The 26,280-nt window shown below is 41.0% G+C and overlaps 1 protein-coding gene across 2 annotated transcripts in view; it reads left to right on the top strand.

Moving 5' to 3' along the window:
* NALCN (sodium leak channel, non-selective) overlaps positions 1 to 26,280 on the top strand; it is a 356,507-nt gene that overhangs the window by 8,794 nt on the left and 321,433 nt on the right. Inside the window, exon 2 of one of the 2 annotated variants that reach the window (XM_075265319.1) lies at positions 10,040 to 10,129. The exons of the other annotated variant lie outside the window; for it this stretch is intronic. Coding sequence (XP_075121420.1) covers positions 10,127 to 10,129 — 3 coding nt within the window. The 5' untranslated portion in view covers positions 10,040 to 10,126. The remainder of the gene's footprint in view (positions 1 to 10,039; positions 10,130 to 26,280) is intronic. 2 annotated transcript variants of the gene reach the window in all.

Below are 26,280 nucleotides of genomic sequence, written 5' to 3'. Positions count from 1 at the left end.
GTTATAGTGTAGCCATAGCCTTATGCTAGGTTCACAACAGCGGCAAGCTCTCCGTCATACAGGTCCACAATGGGACCAAAATGACGGAGAGGTGGACTATCAAAATGGCGGTTACACACAGACAGTGGCAGACCTCATTAACATAATGAAGTCCGCCAGGTGTCAGCCATTTTCAGGCATTGTCAGGCAGATAAGGGTATGTTCACACATCAGTATGCCATCCGTCCGTTTGAATTCAGTTTGACACTTCAAAACGGACTGAGGCACATACTGATTGTATACTGACACCTTTTTATGCTGATAGAAAACGCTCTCCGACCCCTAGAGGACAGATAAGGGGATTACAAGTAGCAATTGTAAACAGAGTAGAGATCAGTATGTGTACCAGTCCGTTTTGAAGTGTCAAACTGAATTCAAACGGACGGATGGCATACTGATGTGTGAACATATCCTAAGCCCTCAGCGTTTCTGAAACTTGGATATTGTTATGCTGGAGCTCTAGAAAAGGGCACCAGCATAACAATAGAGTGGGACATTATCTATGGGGTGGGTGGACTACTACTCTCAACAGTTCCAGGGCATCTGGAGCTGCTGGGAGTTGTAGTAATTGAAAGATTTGGGGGCATCTCTCGATTGTCCACCTCAGACAGCGGGGGGATTGGGGGTGCTAGCAGTACCATTACAATAAATCACAACATTACAATAAATACAAGGCAGTAATATTTTGTGCAGTAATACTCACAGGAGACATCTTCCCACATTTCCCGTCTCTTCCCTTTGGACCGCCATGACCACTTCTTCCAGCTGTGACTTGACTCTGTAAAGTTTGAAACACAGACATCTTTGACTCCTCACTTCTCCATGTACCCAACCCATATATATATATATATATATATATATATATATATATATATATATATATATATATATATATAATATATATTATATATACAGCCCCTGCAGCCTATATAATACCCCACAGTGGCACAATAGACTGTGGGGCATAATAGAGGTTGCAGGGGGGCCACGGTAGGGCATAATAGAGGTTACAGGGGCCACAGTGGACCCTTCAAGCTCTATTATGCCCCACAGTTGCACACCCATGAACTATTATTATACTCGGGGGTCTTTTCAGACCCTGAGTATAATAATCGGAGCCCCAGGGGAGGTGAGAGAACATAATAAACAGTGTTACTCACCTCGATGGGATCCGATTTTACTCCTAGCAGGCTTTGGGCCTATATGGTAATGTGTCAGACGTCACGTGGTCTGGGATATTACCATACAGGCCCAAAGCCTGTGCTCGCAGTAACAGGTTATTACTACTACCACAGGCTTCGGGCCTATATGTTACTGCTAGAACAGGCTTCGGGCCTATATGGTAATATTCCAGTTAGGAGTAACACCGGATCCCGGAGAGGTGAGTAACACTGTTTATTATGTTCTCTCACCTCCCCTGGGGCTCCGATTATTATACTCAGGGGTCTGAAAAGACCCCCGAGTATAATATCAGCGGCAGTGGGTCACGGCCTGGCCCAGGCCTATTCACTACCGCCCGCCGCGGCCTAAAGTACAAGGGGAAGCGGGGGCGGCAGTGAACAGGTCCGGGTTGGTAATAGGCCGCTGCCTGCTGGTAGATACTCCAGCAGGCAGCGGCCTATTATAAAACAAAAAACAGTTATTATACTTACCGACCGCGCGCTGCTGCTGCTGCTCCCGCTGCTGCCGCATCCTCTTCTGTCAGACGTCTCTGTATCAGCGTAGGCGGCGTGATGACGCCGCCTACGCTGATACGTAGATGGCTGAACAAGCGCAAGGAGAGCGGTAGCTCTCCTTGCGCTGGTTCTTAGGATTAGGGGAGGCGCCCTAAGCGCCTCCCCTAATCCTCCTCTGACATGGGCAGGGGCCCGATTGAAATGTCAGGGGCCCGATCGGGCCCCTAACCACCCGATCCACCCCATTGATGATCGGGCCCCTGCCTATGCTAAAATGATTAGCAATATAGTCGGGGCCCACCGGGGGATCCCCGGTGCTCCGGCGGGCCAGTCCGACCCTGAATATCAGTGTCTCTCTCTAGTCTCTAATCTCTTTCTGTCATATAAACCACACAAAACATTTAGCGCTATGTAGACAATAACACAGTGTTACAGCACAACATGTGTCTACTGGGATGCTGCATTACTATGACACTCCTGTGTATATTTAGGGCATCTTGGGTATTTATCTTTTTCTTTTTTATGACTGAAATGTGATAAAATACGCAAAAATATTGCCATACAATTCTTACTATTAAGTAATCCAACTGGCTAGTCTAGATATAAACCTAGACTAGACAGTTTAATGATGCACCAGATTTATTATCCAGGATAAATGGCTATGAAAATGGTCCACGTTTCTCAGACTGGCTGTCTTACACTGTCTAACCATTAGTAAATCTGAGTCACTGTCTCAGCTCAGCACACTCAACAATGGACTGCACTGGCTTAAAGAGACATTGGAAAGTATAGCAAAATATTTGATGCATTTCCCAAAGCTTGAAAAATGGATCAACCAAGAACAGCACACAATCTGAAAAAGAGTAGGATTCGGTGGTTAACCCAAATCTAACACGTGCATATAAAACAGAATAAGGCCTTAGGCATTTTTTCAAAATTTACAGCAAATAAAGTTAATTTCTTAGTTGGAAAAGAGTAAAACAGCCATATCGTCCCCAATTTAGCTTGAGTCGCAAAGCTTGTAACTCAGACTTTGCCTTGGAAACTAAAAAGCTATTTAGGTGCTGAGAAATGTGATAGATCTTTATTTAGTGGTTTTTGTGCAATCTCTGGATTATTATAACAAGCAGTCAAAATGCCAGTTACTTCTAAGTCTTAGCCTGATGTTCCACTTTATGGACATTTTACTTGGGGATTTGCATTCTGGCTTGTTCCAGAACTAGGAAACATAGATCTTGATAAGATTGCTAATATCTAAATTGCACCAGTTTAATACAGTACATAAGATAAGACTATTGGGATGGACTTTATTCATTTCTGTATACTTCTTAAAAATCTTGTAGATGCACACCCTAGCACAGGGGTGCTCACACTTTTTCAGCATGTGAGCTACTTATAAAATCACCAAGTCAAAAGATCTACTACACACTTCTTGTGGGCAGAGCCTATGGGTGGGGCCTGTGGGCGCAGCATTGTCAGATTGACATCGGATCCCGGAGAGGTAAGTAACATTGTTTATTATATTCTCTCACCTCCCCTGGGGCTCCGATTATTATACTTGGGAGTCTGAAAAGACCCCCGAATATAATAGCGGTAGTGGGATGGCGGCCTGGGCCAGGCCTATTCACTATCGCCCGCCGCGGCCTATAGTACAAGGGGAAGTGGGGGTGGCAGTGAACAGGTCCGGGGAGGTTGGTAAATAGGCCGCTACCTGCTGGGAATACTCCAGCAGGTAATGGCCTATTATAAAACAAACAAACGTAAAGTTCTCATACTTACCTACCTCGATGCTGATGCTGCTCCCGCAGCCGCATCATTTTCTCCTGGCAGACGTCTGAGTATCAGCGTACCGCCTATGCTGAAATGTAAACGTCTGAAACAGCGTAGGGTTCAAACAAAAAAAAGTTTAAAAAGTCACGCGATCGACCCATACTTCCTTTGCGATCGACCGGTAGATCGCGATCTACATATTCGGCACCACTGCCCTAGCAGATAAAACTCCTTCCTTTATTTGTTTCCTAAAAGTCCTTATACAACAGCCATTTCATGCTTATGGCGCTTGATGATAGCACCTATAAATGACTTATATGCAGGTTTCCTCAAACTGTAGAACAATTGACAGATGAGGGAATGTGACTCGAGTCCCAATCATTAGAATTGCTATTATTATAGTCTGTATTTGGAAATTAGATATAAAACGCAGGAAATTACACTCATGCCCATGTTGGATTTCTGCAAAACTCTGCATGCAAATACATTAAGGATTGGTGTGGTCTAAATTGAAACTGGGTTTTGCCACAGGAGAGTGTAAAAATGCTTCCCCGCCACCTATAAAAATTTCCTCAGAGGCTACTTTTTGGTAGTGTACATCTTTCTGAGAGAACATTGACTGCTAGATATTACTCACTGGAAGGTGTTTTGACCAGTTGACAAAATGAGAAGGGACAGATCATTGACTAAGAGAAGTTCATGCCTATCTGTTAAGAGATGTCAAGAGTAGTAGTTACATGATGCTGCATACACACAACAGATGACCCAGACAGCGCACCATTACAAGGAATTGTTTGATCCACTGACAGTAAGAGCAGCTCCCACAGTTTCTATACTCACCATCCCTTCATTACACATCCATGTTTCTGCTGCGATAAGTTCCATATGCCAAGCAGAAGAATGATGTAACAGCACGCATTATATGCCAATTTTTACCAGCCACCACTGCATTGTTTGTATTGGTGTCATAAATGAGAAATTTGAACTACTATGGACTGGAACTATATTGTCTTTAGTGATAAATCCAGGTTGGTGGTGGGTTCTAGTATGGACGCTGCCTGCTGTGCATTTCAGTCCTGCCTTTGCTGTGGAGTAACACTCACAGCAGTTTGGACTGTGTATGCTCTAGGGAGCCATTGCATAAATCATTTGGTCACCCCTACTAGTTATATGAGTAACACCAACAGCTCAGGGATATAAGGAGGAAGTTCTGTGGACACGTGTTGCCTTTCATGGCAGGGCTTATAATTGGCATTTTTCAGCATGATAGTGCTCACCCACACATCAAGGGTTTCCAGGAATGTATTACACTTCCTTAGCCTGCTTGTCACAAAAATTCTCAAACTGGCGTTAATGGGACCAACTTGGGGAATCTATAAATGTGCAGGATCTACAGGCTGGAACATCTGCAAGAACGTATGCTGCAGGATACAGAGCATGTATGCTTCCATGCCTAACCTTATCTCATCTTGTATTCAGCTTCACATGGTTCAGGTGTGGACAGGTGGTAAATTTTATCCTGTAACAAAATGCACTGAAATTGAGGTTGTGTTTGGAAAGTCAGTTCACAAATTATGATTAGTAATTTTCTATGAATTTTAGTCATTCATATTTCCTGGTTGAAAACACCTACTATTAATGCTCAGACAATCACTGGCTTGGTCACCGCTGTGGCATTTAATCAATTTAGTGGTCATTGTATGTGTCTGGAAGGACCAGGAAGTAGAGAATGGCAGGAGACTTAGCGAGTGTTGGTGTTGAAACTATAATGGTGGGGGATTAGTGATAGTTATGACAAAGTATGAATTATTTATTTAATTTTTATGGCTTTCTAATCCTGTTTAAAGGTATTCTACCATTAAGATCAAATTTTTTGTCGATCACACGTAGTAATAGCCTTAAGAAAGGCCATTCTTCTCCTACCATTTGATGTCTTCTCCGCGCCGCCGTTCGGTAGAAATCCCGGTTTTCTTCGGTATGAAAATGAGTTCTTCTGTAGCACTGGGGGCAGGCCCCAGTGCCCAAACAGCACTGAGGGTGTCCCCAATGCTGCGAGAGAAATCTCCAGCGATGCCTCCATCTTCTTCAGGAACGGCCTCTCTGCGTGTCTTCTTCCGGAGCTGTGTTCAAACTTCTAGGCAGAGCCGCCTGTGTAAGCGGCCATTTTTCTTGTGGCCACGGGCATGTGCAGTCGGCTCTGCCCGAGGCCTAGAAGTTTGAACACCACTTTGAAAGAAGACACGCAGATAGGCTGTTTCTGAAGAAGATAGAGGCGTCGCTGGAGAGTTCTCTCGCAGCATTGGGGACACCTCCAGTGCTGTTTGAGTATTGGGGCCTGCCCCCAGTGCTTGCGAGAGAACACGTTTGCATACCGACGAAAACCGGGATTTCTACCGAGTGGCGGCATGGAGAAGACATCTAAAGGTAGGAGAAGAATAGCCTTTCTTAAGGCTATTCCTACATGTGATTGACAAAAAATTTGATTTTAATGCTAGAGTCCCTTTAAGAAATAGAAATCTTGGCTGGACAATCCCTGCAAGTTGATAAAAGTTGGAATTAACCCCTAGAAAACCCCTATTTTTTTTTTTTTTTACAGTACTTAGATTTGCATCACAGTTATGCCCCATAAAGCTAAGATCAAGCATCAAAGCAGCAGAATGTCCTCCGCATAGATTTATCAGAACAAGCCTCACCCTTATTTCACATCAGCGTTTGACAATCAGTTCGGGAAGTCTGCATGGAGACCCCCTCAAACAGAATACCAAACGCCCTGGCAAGCGCTGTGCAGTGAAAACACACGGACCCCATAGACTATAATGGGGTCTGTGTGCTCTCTCCACGTACTTACCGCACGAATCATGCGGACATGAGAGTAGATCATAATCTACTTTTCTGTCCGCATGTTACATCTATTCTAGTCTATGGGGTCCGTTTGCTTTCACTGCACACCCCTTGCCAGTGCGTTTGGTATTCCATTTGAGGAGGGTCACCATGCATACTCCCCCGAACGGATTACCTATGCAGATGTGAACGGGGCCTTATGCAGATATTGTCCTCAGCATCTGCCCAGTGATACATGATGCAAGAGTCTCTATTTTGGATGTGTGATCACATTGGCAGCCAATCATAGTAATCACTATAAAGTTTGTTTGAAAACAGACTTCTGGTGTTGCTCCATATTTTTTAGGATATGTTCACACTGCAGAGTTTTGTGTTCTTCCTCAAAGTCAGCACCATATTCTGCCTTATATTGAAATCATAGATCAAAGCAAGATGCAGGAAGAATAAGTCACTCATATCAGTCTAATCAGTGGAGAGAGCCATGAGGGGAAGAAATGTGTGAACAGACCCTTATCCCTCGATCACATCAGCGTTTGGTAATCTGTTCTGGAAGTCTGCATGGGGACATCCCCGAATGGAATACCAAATGCATTGGCAAGCGGTGTGCAGTGAATGCACACGGACCCCATAGACTATAATGGGGTCCGTGTGCTCTCCGTGTACTGCCCACACGAATCATGCGGACATGAAAGTAGATCATGAAGTACTTTTCTGTCCGCATGTTCCGTACGGGCATCACGCAGAGTACCGCTTGCCAACGCGTTTGGTATTCCATTCGGGGGGGTCCCCATGCAGACTCCCCAAACAGATTACTAAACGCAGATTTGAATGAGGGGTTAACCTCCTTTGTTGAGCTGTTAGTCTGAGAGTGGAGACTGATTGATACAGACTGCTATCTATTAAAAAGACAAAATGTATATAGTATTTACATTACTATTATTATACTCCTTATATCTCATATTATATATCATATAAATCTAGAAAATGTTGCATTAGGTTACATTATGTTGATTTAGTTTTATTTAAAAAAAAAAAAATTCATTGACAATGAAAAAATATATACATTTAGTACCGTCATAAATCTGAACAAGTTGGGAAATTAATTTTTACTGCACTGTAAAAAGCAAGAAAAAATCTGAACACTGTGGTGACATTGTCCTTTTTTTGTTTTTTTTTACCAACAATATGTATAACTCTTAATAAATTATATAAATTGTGGCATTATAAGGGCTCATTCACACGGGCACTAAGGGGGCGGATTATGGCGCGTAATCCACTTCATAATCCGCCTCCCAATGGTGGTCTATGTAGACTGCCAGGCTACTTTTTTCGCTCACGATAAAAAGAAGCGGGCTGCCCTTTCTTCAGGCGGCTAACGTGACTCTACGGACCTGGCGGTAGCAACCTCCGGAGTCGACCCATTCATTTGAGCCTGCTCCGGAGGGGGAAGCCGCGACTGCCAGAAGCCGCGACAGTCGTGGCAGGCAGGTTTTGGACCCAAGAGTGACATGGCTCCCCGCATCACTCTCGGTGCCAAAATCCTCGCTTCCGCTCCCCGTGTGAACTTAGCTTGCCCAACAAAACAACAAGACAGCTGCAGCCATCTGAAAAATCTTTATAAAAAGGGATCGACATAGAATTAAAATATTATTGGGAGGAGGAGTGATTTGAAATGAAAGTACTAATCTGATTGGTTGGTATTGATAATGCTGAAAACCGAGACCAACAGTGATGGATGCTGTTTGTAGGCTATGTAAATTTACAATGCTGATACTAGTGGCTGATAACAGAGAACAACAGTGAGTGACCATTGTTTATATGTATATATACAGTTCTCAGACTGTGCGCATTGACTCTGCCATACTTAAATACAAGACATCAACCGTACTAGTACAGCGTATGTCGTGAAGGGTTAACTAATTTGGGTAGTAAGCAGGGCATTTCACCCTTTAAAAGTTGCTAATTTTTCAAAACTTCCACCAACTTTCCTATTTTTCATCAATGAATTAAAAAAATATCTACCAAAGTTTACCACTAACCTGAAGTATGGGTGTTACGAAAAAACAATCTCAAAATCACTTAGAAGTTAAAGTGTCTCAAAGCCATTGCTACTGTTAAAAAAATAAAACTGTTTTGAAAAAATGGCCATTTCCTTAAAGCGGTTTTTGGCCGTGTCCTTTAAGGGCTTAAAGATTTCCTGAAAAAGGAAGCTTTATATTGTACATGTAAAAATCATATTGTATTCCAGTGGATATTTGCCTTTGTACTTTGTCTACAAATGAATTGTTTCAAGCTGGTAATGCTGTTGAACAACTAAAAAAGTTTACCACAGTTGCCAAACAAGTGGATCTAGACCTTTTTATCCTCGGCTAATCACACATATTATCTAAGCCATGGAAATTTGATTTGTACGTTTGCCAAGTGACACTGTAATTGCTGCTCTAGAAGCATTAGTAGAGGGCTTTCAATGGTAATTACATATTTTTACCAATAACAACACGCTAACCCGAAGAATACAGTTTTTTTTTACAGCTTAACAGCTTGATGAACAGCTGTGGTTGTAAATAGTACTGGGGCTGTGGTGACAACATAAACGACATAATGAAAGAACTATTGATTGGTGGATTTCATGGGAAGACTGATATAGCCGCTACCTATTGAATGCAGGTACAAAGAGGGAAACCTATCATTTGTACCATTGTGTTCTGGGTATAAATAATGACGTTAATATGGAAACCAATGACTTTTTTCCTAGAATGTAACTTATTTACTTATTTATTTTTTAAACATACCATGTGAACAGAAACACAAAGTGAACATTTGTTAAAATCTCATCCACTTTGTTGTTACTGTAATACACTGCAGATTTTTCACCCACAACCCTGTCTGAAAAATCTGCAACTTTAGGGGGCAAAATGGTGGCTCAGTGATCAGCACTGCAGTATTGCAGCGCTGGAGTCCTGGGTTCGAATCCTGCCAAGGACAACATCCGCAAGGAGTTTGTATGATCTTCCCGTGTTTGCATGGACTTCCTCCCATACTCCAAAAACATACTGATATGGAAAAAATGTACATTGTGTGCCATGTATGAGGCTCACAATATACATTTAAAAACTTTATACATTACATGTGAATAAAATGTAAGAAGCGTGTCTACCTCTAAACAAAATGTTTAGTTATTGAAGGGCCTTGTCCTGTCTAGTTGTAAAAATGCCCACAAAACAATGTTTCTTGACGGTCTACCCCTCATTCTGTATGGTTTGACAGGTAGCTGACCTGGGCTCCTGAATCACAATCTGCCTAGTTATGGGGCAGAATCTCTATGTTGTATAACTAAGGTGATTTGACATTCGGGGACATAAGTCTTGACAGATTGACTTAGTGAAGTGCTATAGTTAATTGTTGACATTAGGATCATTCATCTTGTGCTGCAATAGACCGATAAAAAGTATATTTGAAGTCATTGTAATGTTTGTCACTCCTGTCAGACTCCTGGATGTACGCCATTGCATATATGTACGTGTTGGGAGGAAACGGGGGTTTGTGGACGTTGTTAATGTTTGATGTTTTTTTTACGTGGTTATTGTGTTGCTTGGGGTAAAGGGCTGTAATTTTATCTGGGGATCAGCATTGCCCAATCCCTGCCTTCATATCAGCTACAGAGCATGGGACTGGGCTGGCTGCTCATTCTCTAATCTTATGACATCTGCAAGGCCCCGCAGGAAGAAGCAAGAGAGAGGCAGACGGACTTACATACAATAAGAGGAAAAGATAGAGAAGAGCAAGAGAATCAGATAAGCATGGTATGTGCTGTTGTACATGTATGTGTAGTACCTTTTGTTGTTGTTTTTTTTTCTAATTTGTGTATACTTGTAATATATGCAGTGCTACAACATTGCTCAGTTTTATCCATTCTACCATGAACATGTATGTACATACATACTATATATATTACTATATATATATATTTATATATATATATATATATATATATATATATGTATATATATATATATATATATTTACAGTCCTATGAAAAAGTTTGGGCACCCCTATTAATCTTAATCATTTTTAGTTCTAAATATTTTGGTATTTGCAACAGCCATTTCAGTTTGATATATCTAATAACTGATGGACACAGTAATATTTCAGGATTGAAATGAGGTTTATTGTACTAACAGAAAATGTGCAATATGCATTCAACCAAAATTTGACCGGTGCAAAAGTATGGGCACCTCAACAGAAAAGTGACATTAATATTTAGTAGATCCTCCTTTTGCAAAGATAACAGCCTCTAGTCGCTTCCTGTAGCTTTTAATCAGTTCCTGGATCCTGGATAAAGGTATTTTGGACAAACAATTCAAGTTCAGTTAAGTTAGATGGTCGCCGAGCATGGACAGCCCGCTTCAAATCATCCCACAGATGTTCAATGATATTCAGGTCTGGGGACTGGGATGGCCATTCCAGAACATTGTAATTGTTCCTCTGCATGAATGCCTGAGGATTTGGAGCGGTGTTTTGGATCATTGTCTTGCTGAAATATCCATCCCCGGCGTAACTTCAACTTCGTCACTGATTCTTGAACATTATTCTCAAGAATCTGCTGATACTGAGTGGAATCCATGCGACCCTCAACTTTAACAAGATTCCCGGTGCCGGCATTGGCCACACAGCCCCAAAGCATGATGGAACCTCCACCAAATTTTACAGTGGGTAGCATGTGTTTTTCTTTTTCTTTTTGGACGCCATGCATAACGCCTTTTTTTATAACCAAACAACTCAATTTTTGTTTCCAAAATGAAGCTGCCTTGTCCAAATGTGCTTTTTCATACCTCAGGCAACTCTATTTGTGGCGTACGTGCAGAAACGGCTTCTTTCTCATCACTCTCCCATACAGCTTCTATTTGTGCAAAGTGCGCTGTATAGTTGACCGATGCACAGTGACACCATCTGCAGCAAGATGATGCTGCAGCTCTTTGGAGGTGGTCTGTGGATTGTCCTTGACTGTTCTCACCATTCTTCTTCTCTGCCTTTCTGATATTTTTCTTGGCCTGCCACTTCTGGGCTTAACAAGAACTGTCCCTGTGGTCTTCCATTTCCTTACTATGTTCCTCACAATGGAAACTGACAGGTTAAATCTCTGAGACAACGTTTTGTATCCTTCCCCTGAACAACTATGTTGAACAATCTTTGTTTTCAGATCATTTGAAGCGGGCTGTCCATGTTCGGCGACCATCAAACTTAACTGAACTTGAATTGTTTTGTAGAAAGAAATGGTCCAAAATACCTTCATCCAGGATCCAGGAACTGATTAAAAGCTACAGAAAGCGACTAGAGGCTGTTATCTTTGCAAAAGGAGGATGTACTAAATATTAATGTCACTTTTCTGTTGAGGTGCCCATATTTTTGCACCGGTCAAATTTTGGTTTAATGCATATTGCGCATTTTCTGTTAGTACAATAAACCTCATTTCAATCCTGAAATATTACTGTGTCCATCAGTTATTAGATATATCAAACTGAAATGGCTGCTGCAAACACCAAAATATTTAGAACTAAAAATGATTAAGATTAATAGGGGTGCCCAAACTTTTTCATAGGACTGTATATATATATATATATATATATATATATATATATATATATATATATATATAATTATATATATTAGTATGTTATTCTGCAAATGTTTAGGCAGGTGTGAAAATAATGTTGCAACGTGAGAATGTTTCCAAAAATAGAAGTGTTAATAGGTTATAGTTGTCAGCTAACCTAAAAAAAACTGGTGATTTGAAAAAAAGAACAATTTTGTAATATATCTTATACTGAGATAGTTTGTCTATTTAGATTTGGAGAAGGAAAGGGGGGGAAGGTGGCTGCTGGATAGGAGACACAAATAACATATATATATATATATATATATATATATATATATATATATATATATATATATATATCGTGAACAGTCTGGATGAGGAGAAAGGCAGCCTAATAAATGGAGAGGAACAATTATTTAATTAGAAAAGTTTTGTATGGTCACATATACTATTCATTTATTAATTACTGTTTGATAATTGGAGGTACACTTTAAGCAATTGAAGAAAATAAAAATCTTAATTAAATCAATATTTGATGTGACCACCCTCTGAAGGGGCAGCCTCCAGTCTTGGAAGTGATAAGATCATGGCAAGCAGCACTTTTCTCTCTGCATGTTTCGTCCAGAAATGTTGCGGAAACCGCCTGGACCCCAATATAGTCTATGGGGTCCGCGGGTTTCCTTCGGCAACCTCTTTTTTATGCATATAGGTTTTGAAGGCAAAAGGTGTTCACACCAAATAATTATTTAAGTTCGATTTCTCTTTTTTTCATTCACTCTGCATTTTGGTTAAAAAATAAACTATTAACACTTCTGTTTTTGAAAGCTTATGCTGCATTTTTTTCCATGCCTGTCTACAACTTTTGTACAAAACTGTATATATTATATTTTTTATTAAACTTCATTAACAAACGTTTTTATTTTATTTCTAAAGCTTTTGTCACATTTTGCTTGCCGCTAGTTTGATTTAAAGTTCATTGAGATCATTTTCATTTTTGTCCACTTGATTTCACGCTACCCTTGTTACTCTAGGTTCACACCTGCGTTCGGGTTTCGGTTCCGCTTGGGGACCCCCTGAACAGAAACCTAATCCACGTAAAAAAAAAGAGGTTACTTGCAGACCCCATAGACTTTAATGTGATCCACCGGGTTTCTGCCTGGTTTCCACCCGAAAAGGGTGAAAAATGCTGAGGGAAAAGAGCTGCATGTAGCACTTTTCTCCCCACATTTTTTAAACAGATTTTGGGACAGAAACCCCAAATGGAGTTTAAGCACTGGTATGAACCCACTCTTAGGGTGCGTTCACACGATGTAACGTGCCGCGTGATATGGCACGTATACGGCGTGTGAGAGTTTGCGTGCTGTAAACGCTCCCATTGATTTCAATGGGAGTTAGGATCGTATAATCACGGCCGCAAAATAACGCGGTGTATACGATCCTAACTCCCATTGAAATCAATGGGAGCGTTTGCAGCACGCAAACTCTCACACGCCGTATACGTGCCAGATCACGCTGCACGTTACTCCATGTGAAGGCTCCCTTACTCTGCTTTAAATACTGATGTCTTTAACAGGTTGCCCAAGAGTTCATATTGATGACCTGTTATAAGGGTAGGCCATTGATGTAAACTTTGGATAACTCCTTTACAAGTGGGTTACAGTGGTGGACATCTATCCTTGTTGCTGCTCTAAAAAGCAGACATACAATATACAAACTAACACAAACAAGTGGAGCATATGTCCAAAGCAACTATTCACCTTGCTCCCTTTTTGAATAATAGTGGTACCATTTACCATTTTACCATTACTAGGCTGATGAAATTCATTTGATTCTTCTCTTTAATATATAAATTGACCTTTTTAAAACAATGTTCTAAATATGTAGGTACTGTACACATTACACTGTCTACCAATAAATATTTGGACACCCATGCAAATGAAGATATCTGCGGTTGTGATGTACGTCATGCCTTCCGCCATTAAATATCATGTAGGAAACAGCATCGGCATTAGTCGCACGCAAGATGCCACGAAATGCAGAGTTGTTTTGAGAAAGGGGTAATGGTCGGGTGCCACAGAAATGTTTGATCCTTAAGGGACATAGCAAGTGAACTGAATTACCCAAAATCGACAGTGGCCTATGTGATTGCGAGGTGAATGGTGATTGTCGCAATGTGCCCCGAGTCAGCAGACCCCCGAAATTGGGAGATAGAGACCGACGAGTGCTGGCCAGAAGAACTGCACCCAACCGATGGCTCACATACACCAGGAGTTTCAACAGGCATCCGGGAGAATTGTGTCAATCAATACCATCCATAAGGAAGCATCTGCTGGGGTCTACTAACTATTGAATATGAATAAATGTTGTTTTTCTATTTTACCCCAGGTGTCCAAATACTTATTGGTAGACAGTGTAATCTATCTTTGTTTATGCATTACTAGCGGCATGACACAGGCGTGCCCATGATTAACTTAACTCCTAACCTGATTGGTATTGTCCATCAGCAAACGATCAGTGGGAATCTAACACCCGGGACCTCTGCTGGTCAGCTGTTTGAAGGGGCCGTGGCAGTCCTATTCACTCTTTACATCATACTGTCTGTTCCTTAACAGCCCCGCAATGTAATTACAGTTTGTCCCATTCACTTCTAATGTACTAAGATGTTATTACATTGTGTGGCCGCTATCAATCTGATGATATACAATGTAAAGAGTGAAGAGGTCACAGTACTTGTACAATGGGTACAGAAAGTATTCAGACTCCTTTTAAATTTTTCACTCTTTTTTTCATTGCAGCCATTTGCTAAAATCAAAAAAGTTCATTTTATTTCTCATTAATGTACACTCAGCACCCTCTAAATGTGGATATTTTTGCACATTTATTAAGAAAGAAAAGCTGAAATATCACATGGTCATAAGTAGTCAGACCCTTTGCTGTGACACTCATATTTAATTCACATGATGTCCATTTCCTTCTGATCCTCCTTAAGATGGTTCTACTCCTTCATTACAGTTCAACTGTGTTTAATTAAACTGATTGGACTTGATTAGGAAAGGCACACACCTGTCTATATACAGTAAAACCTCACAGCTCACAGTTCATGTCAGAGGAAATAAGAATCATGAGGTCAAAGGAACCTCCCAAGGAGCACAGAGACAGAATTGTGGCAAGGCATAGATCTGACCAAGGTTACAATAGAATTTCTGTTGCATTCAAGGTGCCTAAGAGCACAGTGGCCTCCATAATCCTTAAATGGAAGACGTTTGAGAGGTAAAGAAGAACCCAAAGATCACTGTGGCTGAGCTCCAGAGATGCAGTAGGGAGTTGGGAGAAAGTTCCACAAAGTCAACTATCACTGCAGCCCTTCGCCAGTCAGGGTTTTATGGCAGGGTGACCCGAAGGAAGCCTCTCCTCAGTGCAAGACAGATGAAAGCCCGCATAGAGTTTGCCAAAAAAACACATGAAGGACACCCAGACTATGAGAAATAAGATTCTTGGGTCTGATGAGATGAAGATTAAACTTTTTTGGTGTTAATTCTAAGTGGTACGTAGGGAGTAAACCAGGCACTGCTCATCAGCTGCCCAATACAATCCGAACAGTGAAACATGGCAGTGGCAACATCATACTATGGGGGTGGTTTCAGCTGCAGGGACAGGACAACTGGTTGCAAGTGAAGGAAAGATTTATGCGACCAGGTGCAGAGAAATCCTGGAAGAAAACCTCTTGCAGAGTGCTCTGGCCCTCAGCTTGGGCCGAAGGTTCACCTTCCAACAAGACAATGACCCTAAGCACACAGCTAAAACAACATAAGAGTGGCTTCAGAACAACTCTGTGACCATTCTTGAATGGCCCAGGCAGAGCCCTGACCTAAACCTAATTGAGCATCTCTGGACAGATCTGAAAATGGCTGTTCACCAACGTTCACCATCCAACCTGATGGAACTGGAGAGGATCTGCCAGGAAGAATGGCAGAGGATCTTAAAATTCAGATGTGAAAAACTTGTTGCATCATTCCCAAGAAGACTCATGGCTGTAATAGCTCAAAAGGGTGCAAATGCCGAGCAGAGGGTCTGAATACTGATGACCATATGATATTTCAGTTTTTCTTTTTTAATAAATTTGCAAAATTATCTACATTTTTTTTTTTTTTTGGGGGGGGGGTTCAATATGGGGTGCTGAGTGTACATTAATGAGAAATAAAATGAACTTTTTTGATTTTAGCAAACGGCTGCAATGAAACAAAGAGTGAAAAATTTAAAGGGGTCTGAATGCTTTCCGTACCCACGGTTTGAATGACACAGCCCCTTCAAACAGCTGATCAGCAGAGGTCTAGGGTGTTGGACTCCTACTGATCTTGTACTGATGATCTATCCTGGGTTCGAATTAAACCAATTCAATACAATATCGTGACTTGGTAACAAAACAGTGAAACACTGCATTTCACAAAAAAACAATGGACACATTTGCACATTGTAGTTCATTGAGAATTCTGCTAAGCTTAATTCTCTTATTTGTTCATTGTCTGATTTATTCATCTCCTGGAAGAGCCAAGCATTACGTTTTACAGATTTATAGAAAGTGTGTAGCCTTACACTTCTAATTCTGATTATGATAGGAGAGCTAAACAATAAAAATAAAAAACGGAACAAAGAGCTAAGTCTTTACACACTGAAAGTGTCAAGTTGTGACTAACAGTATTAGACTGTGTAGGGACATCCTATTGACAAGGGAATGGTAACACCCAGTTGTCAAATGAAATTGGGATACACAGAGACTCTTTATGGAACACAAAGATTTACTATTACAGACATGTCAAGAAAGCATATTAGTCCTCTAGTAAACCAGTGCCTTCCAGTGACATTTTCTCTTATTTTAGACATTCTCTATTTTTTTCCATCTGTCCTTGACTATCATGAGTTTCCTGTCATTCCATCTTTGTCTTCTTGATTCTTTAGCCATCCTCTTTTATAGCAACATAAATAAGTTCAGATGCCCTAGATTAGTTACTGCCAAGAATAAGTACAGACCTCCTAAACAAATACAGATCTGAAACCCAATAAAGTATTCCAGTTCTTGGTTTATTCACACAGCAAAGTATGAGCTCCTATGTAAATACACCCCCAATAGAGGGGGACTAACGCTACTGCACCAGATAATCAAATAATACTCAGCACTGATGCAAAAATAAAACTTGACATTTAATATATGTTAAAATACAAAAAGACCTCTAAAAAGCATCATAGAAATGATAAACCAATACCGTGGATATATTTAAGGATACATCAAATTATATCCAATAACCATAGTCTAGGAAATGGATCTTACCCAATTCAGATGTCGTGAGTGAAGGTATAAGGACACATAGCCAGGAGGAGAGACGGTCCCTATACTTCCCCTCAGAATCTATCCCTAGACCCCATGCAATAACTTCTACCCTGACTGGGGCAGTCCAAACAGAACCTTATCTGGTCCCTGTTAGTTCCTGCGAGTTTCCTGGCACGTTAGGCGCCAATAATCAGGGAACCTTACTAAATTGTAAGTCACAGCAACAAACAAAATAAAATCACCAGGGAGCAACGCCCTGTGTGTTATAAACGTTTTAAAGGGAATAGAAAATGACTTAGGGTGGTTTCACACCTGCGCCCGGTCTCCGCTTTGTGGGTTTCTGTCTTCTGCCCGAGAAACTGGACAGGAGACATAAACCAGCAGTCAGTTTTCAAACCCATTAATTTGAATGGGTTTGCAAAGTGTCCGCCTGTGAGTGTCTTCTGCCTCTATGCGGCAAAACCGTTTCTTTTAACCAGACACAAAGTCGGACAGGCAGGACACAGGCGGACACTGACTGCCGGGTTTCTGTCTCCTGCTCAGTTTCTCGGGCAGAATACAGAAACCCACAAAGCAGAGACCGGGCGCAGATGTGAACCCACCCTTTTTACAAATGGCTGCTCACCTTCACAAGTTTTGATGGAGTCACAACAACCATAGAGGACATATAATCGAAATGGTAAGTGATGCAGATGGCCACTGGACTTCTCCGTCAGGGAAGACATCAGAAATACAGGAATGCAGCACCGGATCCAAACAGGGGAGTGAACCGTTTAGGAATCCAATAGAGCCAGCACTAGTCACACCAAATGGATGTAGTAAACAGGTTCCTTTATTCGGTTTTTAATACATAAAACACCACGCGTTATGGAGGTAAACTCCTTTATCAAGCATATAAGATGGATGCCTCCATCCATCCAGGCATCCATCTTGTACACTTGATAAAGGAGCTTGCCTTCATAACACGTGATTTGGTGTAACTGGTGTTGGCTCTGTTTGATTCCTAAACAGTTCACTCTCCTGTTTGGATCCGGTCCTGCATTCCTGTAAATTGTAAATCAGTCCAATAGCTAAAATAGGTCAAAAATAAATAACGAAAAATTACATTTAAATTTAAATTAAATCATAAATAAAACACCCACAGTGGTAGGACAGATGCTAATACCTCACAATGGAAGCCATTGCTACATAGCTATTTGTCTGTCCTCCTACGTGTGTATTTACTCCCGACATTTGAATTGGGCAAAATTTATCCATTCCTCTGACTGTGGTTATTGGATATAGTTTAATGTATGCTTAAGTACCGTATATCCACCATAGTGTTTTATCATTTCTATGATGTGTTTTAGGAGTCTTTTGGTATTTTAACATAGCATTAAATGTCAAGTTTTATTTTTGCATCAGTGCTGTGTATTATGAGTTCTTAGTCTAGACCATCACAAACCTCAATGTGTCTTTATCCACTTTGGGTGACTTTGAGTCCTTAGGAGTATCAAGCCCAGTTGGCTGCCCAAACTATCTATATTTTCCATCACTGGAAGTATATCACAGACTATAGTTTAAGTTCTGTACAAAATGAATATTACAATGAGGGAAATATATAATTAGTGTAACACCAGAAATTGGCATATAAAAAAAACTGCCACAGCCATTCTTTGCACCAAGAAATTTGTGTCTTCGGCGTATGAAGCGTGAGCAATGTCCCTTTACTAATAAAGTAAACATATTAAGTATTGCCATGTGCATATAAGTTTGCACTACCTAAAAATGATGTTCTTTATCCCTAATGGTGATCAAAATGAAAAAAAATATATACTGCAATGTATAAATAAATGTCTTTTAGTCATGTGTCTTCCCCAAAAATAACAAAAAGTGATCAAAAAGTTGTACATACCAAAAATTGGTATCAATAAAAACTACAAGTTGCCTCACAAAAAAGAATCCTCACATACCTCCTTCAACAAAACAGTAAAAAAAAAAAAGTTATAGACATCAGAATACAATGCCCGCAGGCAATAGTTTATTTTCGAAAACATTTGGTTTAGTAATTGTACTGACCCGCCAAACAAAGTTTCCATGTATTTTTTAACACAGATTGAATGCTGAAAAAACAAATTATAATAATAGAATTCAAATCAAAGAATAAGCTCTCACGTAGTTATGTTAACATAAAATAGTAAAGTTATGAATTTTAGGAGGCGGAGATGGAAAATATGAAAAAATTGCTGAGTGTTAACGCCCAAACTACCCTTCCCATTTAGCAAATATGTTGGGTTATGTTGCATTTTTGAGTAATTTGTCACAGAAAGGGACTAAAAATACTCAGAGACACTAAAAATACTCAAAGCATGCACTAGCCATGGAACTGCTGGCTTAATTCATGTGACTATCCCCTGATGAGAGGAAGTGATGATTTATTGGCAACACTGACCTGACCCCTAACCTTTCTCCCTAATTTGTTGCACATTTTAGGTAAATTTTCTGATCGTCCAGCAACCCAAAAGTGCATTAATTTAAATTTTGAGTTCTGCCGACAACACTCTTATATTCCTTACCTGGGGATTCACCTTACCTCCTTCTTCTCTTCCCTATACGCATCCAACTATGCCAAAGTGTACCAGTATATTGAATCAACCTCTAGGAATGGAATTTACCTTATCTGTAAAGGATAGGGAGAATTGATACAATTAAAATATTACTACCATTTTTTCTCTATTTATTCCGCTCCTTGCCTATTCCTAGCCTATTAAAAGATATGAGATGCCTACAGACGAACATCTTTAAACTCATTTGAAGAGGGAAGCGCATATGTATCTCACATAGAATTATATATTATTACAAGAGATCAGGGAATTGGGGGTGGGTCTCTGTCTCAAACTTAATAAAATGCTGCTCGCATAGCCCAACTAGCTTTGGTTAATGGTGGAGAGCACATACCCGTCTAAATGTATCTCACATCAGACATGATGGTCCCTGTCTCTTTGCAGTCTTTGATGTGGCTGATGAGTCCTATCGATTCATTGATGCCACTAGAGGCCAAAATTACCTCCAGTTCACTCCTGAGATGGCGTGCAGTTAGATTTGAATTATGGCTCCAAACTGTGATATCTCCCTTGATACCCCTACTCCACAACCCCCAATTCAAGCCAGGACTTAAATTAGGGGTTCGGGAGAACACAGGGCTTGACACACCTATATGACTTTATCATCCACACAAAACTAACCTCTATAGCGACTTTTAGAGCCCATCATGAACCACCACATTCTGAGACCCTACGTCTCCAACAAGTTTTTTTTTTTTTTTCTTTTCTTGCTACCTTGCTAGGACAAAGTGTAGAAAGTAGCTATTCTGTGCTTGAATCCACTGACCGGGCTCGCTGTCCATCATTTATAACAATATAAATCAGAGAAATTGCCATGTATGTGAGAGGAGGATCTCCATGTCCAAATGACTCCTCAAAGGTGGACAAGTTGTTGTGATACTTTAAGTAAGGGCAGTTTGCAGACTTTATTGATTAAACATCTCTATGTTCTTATATCAATCTTATGTCTCAGCTAAGCTTCGTGCCATATATCCTACAGTCCTCAATCCCCCCAAGTGTTTCAGAGTCTGCCAGACAGGCTCGATATTGCATATATGGTGGACGTGCCCTGTAGTGTCAAACTACTGATATATTACAGGAAATTACAGGCTTTTGCTGCCTGTAGCAGTGAGGATTTATATAGCAGTGAGATGGTACACAACCACCTTGTGTCTTTCCATGGCCCTTTCCATAATTATTTCCTGTAAAAACTTCATGCCATCTGAATGGACACCATTTCCAACAGGTCTGACGACTGTGGGTATCCTCCTTTTACTCGCTGGTTTCTGGTTATTACATTACTATGTAATAATATAATATTGATAGTTCCCTCTTCTATAACATGCCCTGATTCACTTTCACTTATACACTGCCCCCTATGATAAAGTCTATTTGACATTCTGGTATGACATCTCTGACTGTAATGTCATTGTAATATGTTTATCCTATAAAATAAGGTCTATCATTTTGACACTAAGAATAGTCAAAGCCAGATTAAAGGGGCTCTATCAACAAAATCATGCTGATAGAGCCCCACATATGCTTGAATAGCCTTCAAAAAGGCTATTCAGGCACCGTAAAAGTTATATTAAACTACCCCCCCGTTTTAAAATAATACCCTAAAAAAGAATATGATCTACTTACGCATCGTGCACGCTGGGCGGGCATTCAGGGTGTGTCTTCATCTTCATCCATGCCTCTTCTTCCTCCGATGTCCTCGGGTCCCGTCCTCCTCTGGTGCTCGCGAACTGACATTGATATAAAAAAAAATGGCCTGGGCGCATGCGCAGTAGCATGCGGCTTCTACTACGGCTATGCGAGCGCCGGAGGAAGACGGGACCCGAGGACATCGGAGGAAGAAGAAGCATGGATGAAGAAGAAAACACACCCTGAATGCCCGCCCAGCATGCATGATGCGTAAGTAGATCATATTCTTTTTTTAGGGTTTTATTTTAAAACTGGGGGGTAGTTTAATATAACATTTACGGTGCCTGAATAGCCTTTTTAAAGGCTGTTCACGCATATGTGGGGCTCTATCAGCATGATTTTGCTGATAGAGCCCCTTTAAGTAGTTGCCCAACAGGGAGGAGGAGAAGGAGGAGAAAAAAAAGACACAAGGAAAGATTAGAAAAAATATTGGTAATATTTTAAAATATGTTAATTTTGCTTTAAAGTTTAAAGTTGTTGTTTTTGTTTGTTTGTTTTTTTGGCAATGTATGGCAATAGCTGAACTTAGTATGTAAAGTACTGCTAAACTTTTGCTTTTATGAAAAGCATTTTTTGGCAGTTAATATGTATTAATTAAAAATTTATTGTATTCTTCCATAAGTGTGCCTCTAAATGGAACACCAAATGATTGACATTTAATGTAAAACATGCTAGATACTGGGGAATCTGAAATATTAATCATAATACATAATCCTCTTAGTATATGTCCATAGAGATTGTAAAACACTGCTGACTTCACAATAGTACCTAGCCTTTACATAGCAACCCTAAGGGTCTTCTATGCCTTATTTACTGTGCACAGAATTCCTGTCTTTTTCACCTCCAGTGCTGCGGTTTTCATACAAAACATTAAAAAAAAATAAAATAAATAACTTGTAACTTATTTTATTCCATACACTCATAGACAAAAAAAAGTAATGCACCAAGGAGTTGTTGGAATACAATGAAACTTTACATGTGTGAATGTAATTTTGATACATGTAACTTGCAATGTTAGGGTGAAAGGATATACTTATTGGGAAAAACTGTATAATTGAAAGGAGGCTTTAGTATCCTATTGCCTGGATACAAGATGAGGTACAGTTGGGCAATCAGGCTCCATATGGTATCCTGTGGCACATGCAAATTTATAAATATATGCCGAACAGATGTTGCAGCTGGGCCTATACATGCTGCACACTTTTAGGTTGCTGAAGCTGGCACCCCAGATAGTCCCTTAAATACTCGATTAGCAATTAAACCTGGCAACCGGACAGGCTAAGGAAGTGTTGCAGTTGGGTGGAGACATTCCTAAGAAACCCTTTTTTTCAGCATTATCCTGCTGAAAAAAGCCAGTTGGAAGCTTTGACATGAAAGGCAACACATATGAACATATTGCTGAGTTGTTAGTGTCCTTCATATCCTTGACTGTCACTGCGATCACTCCCCAGATCATCACCCCAGCAGTTGGGGCAATGTGTAGCTTCACAACAAAGGCAGGCTTGAAGAGCTCCACATTAGGCCTCCATACTCAAACCTCACCGTCTTTGGATCCCAAACAGATTTCTAGCTAAGGAATCCACAGTTCCAGCCCATGGCAGGTTTCTTGTTCATGAAAGTGATGGTGACCGGCTGTTAATGGAAGAGCACATAATGGATGCCATAACACTGAATTTCCTTCTGTTAACCACCTGGAAACGGACAGATCAGAAAAGGGGGGTGTATAATAAAGACGCCATGTATGTCTGGATGGTGGAGTAGGAAACTGTGGGAGCTGGTTGTGCTTCTCAGTAGATCAAACAATCCTTCGTACAGGTAGTCTGAGCAGTCCGAAGCCTGTGCAACATGTGTGCGTGCCTTTACATAATCGCTGTTCCCAACACCTCTTAGCGGCGTGGTCAGAACAGCCTAGATGGCAGGCAGTTTATCAAAATGACCATCTTCTTTTCTCAGTCGAATGTCTTCAAATATGTCATAGAGGTATGTCTATAGGTCAACAATCTCTCATCAAGAGGTAAATTATCTAAAAGTATCTGTTTTATAGGGTATCAGGGGAAGCCCTTTTAAACCTTCTTGTGGCAAGTGTCTCAACTTGCCACACCTGCTATTATTCATACATTTTCCAAAAACTCAATTCTATGAGAGTTGTGCAGCAATCTGATATTTCTGTCTCTCTGCATTATTTATTTATTTATTTATTTTGGTAAATGAGTGTATATTGCATCATGCATTCTGTATATACAGTCATACTGCTTGTCTTTCATGTCAATGAAACACCCTGAAAGTTAGTGTATATAAGCTGTATATAGTAAATTACCTCATCAAATTCTTCTTCCTGTTCAGTTCCATATTGCTTTCTATAATTTTTTTTATTACAGTATTTAGAGAAAAGAACTGGCCAGTGTTATGTCCTGGGCTTAAACGGAGATGTAGCCACTAGTTAGCTTTACTCTGACTTTGTCCACCTGCTTCAGTTTAACCAACAGATCTCTTCTATCTACATTATTATTATTGATATTATTATTATGCTTACTTATATAGCGCCATCATATTCTGCAGCGCTTAACACCTCCTGTCATGTGGTCCATGGTAGGATAGCATAATCTTGGTGACGGGTTTACTTTAAGCATATTTATCACTAGCCTCTGCCCACGACTTTGTCTGCATGTTGTTGGCATCGATGATCTGCCTATATTCAGCAGATTGCTGCCATTGATGTTTCGCCTGCTCCGGCATTTCCGCAGCTCTCAAGCTGGCCTGCTGCTGAACTCGATTCTTGCGCCGTGCCTGTGATTGATCCAGCATCTCAGAAGCTTGCTGAGATACCATATAATGAGCATGATGTTTGAGTCGATGATGTGGCTGCTCCGGTGTTTCGACAGCTGTCAAGCTGTCCTGCTGCTGAACTCGTTTCTCGTACCGTGCCTGTGATTGTTCCAGCAACTCAGCAGCTCGCTGGGACATCATATAATGAGTGTGTTGTTGGCATCAATGATCTGCATGCTCTGGCGTTTTGGCAGCTCTCAAGCTGGCCTGACGCTGAACTTGTTCCTTGCACCGTACCTGTAATTGTTTCAGCATCTCAGCAGCTCGCTGGGACGCTATATAATGAATGTATTGTTGGCGTCGATGATCTCCCTCAGTTCTGCTTGAGGAGAACTCTGTTGACTTCTGGCTAGCTTCATAGCTCTCGTTGTTTTAGAATTTTGTGAGAAATTAGATTTTCTTTTTCCCCAGCATGTTTAAAATTGGCAAACTGCCTATTTGGATTAAAAGGGTTTTCCGATCCAGTGTGTGAGAACACTGCCTGGAGCAGATCAGATAATATGCAAATGCATATACAGAATGGACTGAGGGTTAGCTGAGTGTTTACATAGAGATATAACAGACCTGGCCTTATCACCCTGCTGCCAAGAGCAGTGTAATATAGTATGTGAGCATAAATTCATAACAATCGTGAATCCATGTAATTTCCCAGGATAAAAAGTAGCTGTCAGGATACGGAGTCGCCGCGGTCTCCTTGCTGCGCGGCGTCTCCCTGGGAGACGTGTTAGCAGTTCTATTGGGTGTGCTTAGGTCATTAAGGGTTAATCTTTTCCTTGCTCTCAGTCTCCATGTCATTAGCCATCAGGTGTGTTCTCTGCTGCTATTTAAACCCCACCCAGGCATGGATCCTTGCCAGCCATTCACTTTGGCTTTCCTGATCCCCCTGCTCAGTCTGTTTCCCTGTCTGTTTGTATTCGGTCTGTTCCTTGGTTATATACCCGGCTTGTATTTTTGACTATCCCTTGTCTTTTGATTCGGTACCTTTATTATATCTCCTGGCTTGACCTCTTGCTCGTCTGACCTCGCCTTCTCTTCTCTGTCTTGCTGGGACTTGTGGTCCTCCCTGGTTCCATTCTGTTTAGTCTTTTGTTTTGCATTGCAGTTACGCTGTGCTTTCTGTTTAGGTGTGACCCCGTGACTCCAGTCCCTAGGACTTTCAGGGCCTCTTCTTCCCTTATCCTAGCCGCCGGGATAGAAGCGTAAGGAGTCGTGGTAGGCGCACTTCAATTAGGAAGTGCATTGGTCTGCCTCATCTCAGATACTACAGCATAGTTATAGCTGCAGGGCCTACGACCCCTTTTGTCATTAGCTGCACAGTGTTGCTTTCCCAGCTGTGTCACTTTGCACTGCCTGACCCTGACTCCAATCCTTACAGTAGCATATGTGTTAATGTGTGCTAATCGATATTACAAGCTATCTATGTGCCAAATTTCATCTAAATTCGCTCAGCCGTTTTTGTGTGATCGAGGAACAAAGAACACAAACATCCAAACTTTCACATTAGTAGGATTCCATAGATGTTAGTATATGATCTAGCTAAAGTTTTACTTTACATAAACTTTTTTGAGTATATTTTTCTTAAAATGATAGCAAATTGCTTAACCCCCTTCCCGACATCCACTGTAATAGTACGGCGCTGCCGGGAAGGACTTCCCGCAAACCGCCATAGTACTACAGCACCATGCCCTGCGAGTAACATACGGCTGACAATGCCCTGTAACACCCGCGGTCGGAACTGGGTCCGATCGGGGGTGTTAACCCCTGAGATGCCGGCGGTCGAACATGACCGCCAGCATCTCAGGGGTTTTGGTATATTATGGTGCCGATCAGCACCCCCCACGATGGTTTCGGGCGGTGCCAGTGTTGGTAATGGGCAGCCCGGGGTTTGATCAGTGACCCCGGGTCTGCCCCATGCCG

Source organism: Leptodactylus fuscus, chromosome 2 (assembly GCF_031893055.1).
Source record: "Leptodactylus fuscus isolate aLepFus1 chromosome 2, aLepFus1.hap2, whole genome shotgun sequence".
Taxonomy (NCBI): Eukaryota; Metazoa; Chordata; class Amphibia; order Anura; family Leptodactylidae; genus Leptodactylus; species Leptodactylus fuscus.
This window is presented reverse-complemented; position numbering and strand designations above follow the sequence as displayed.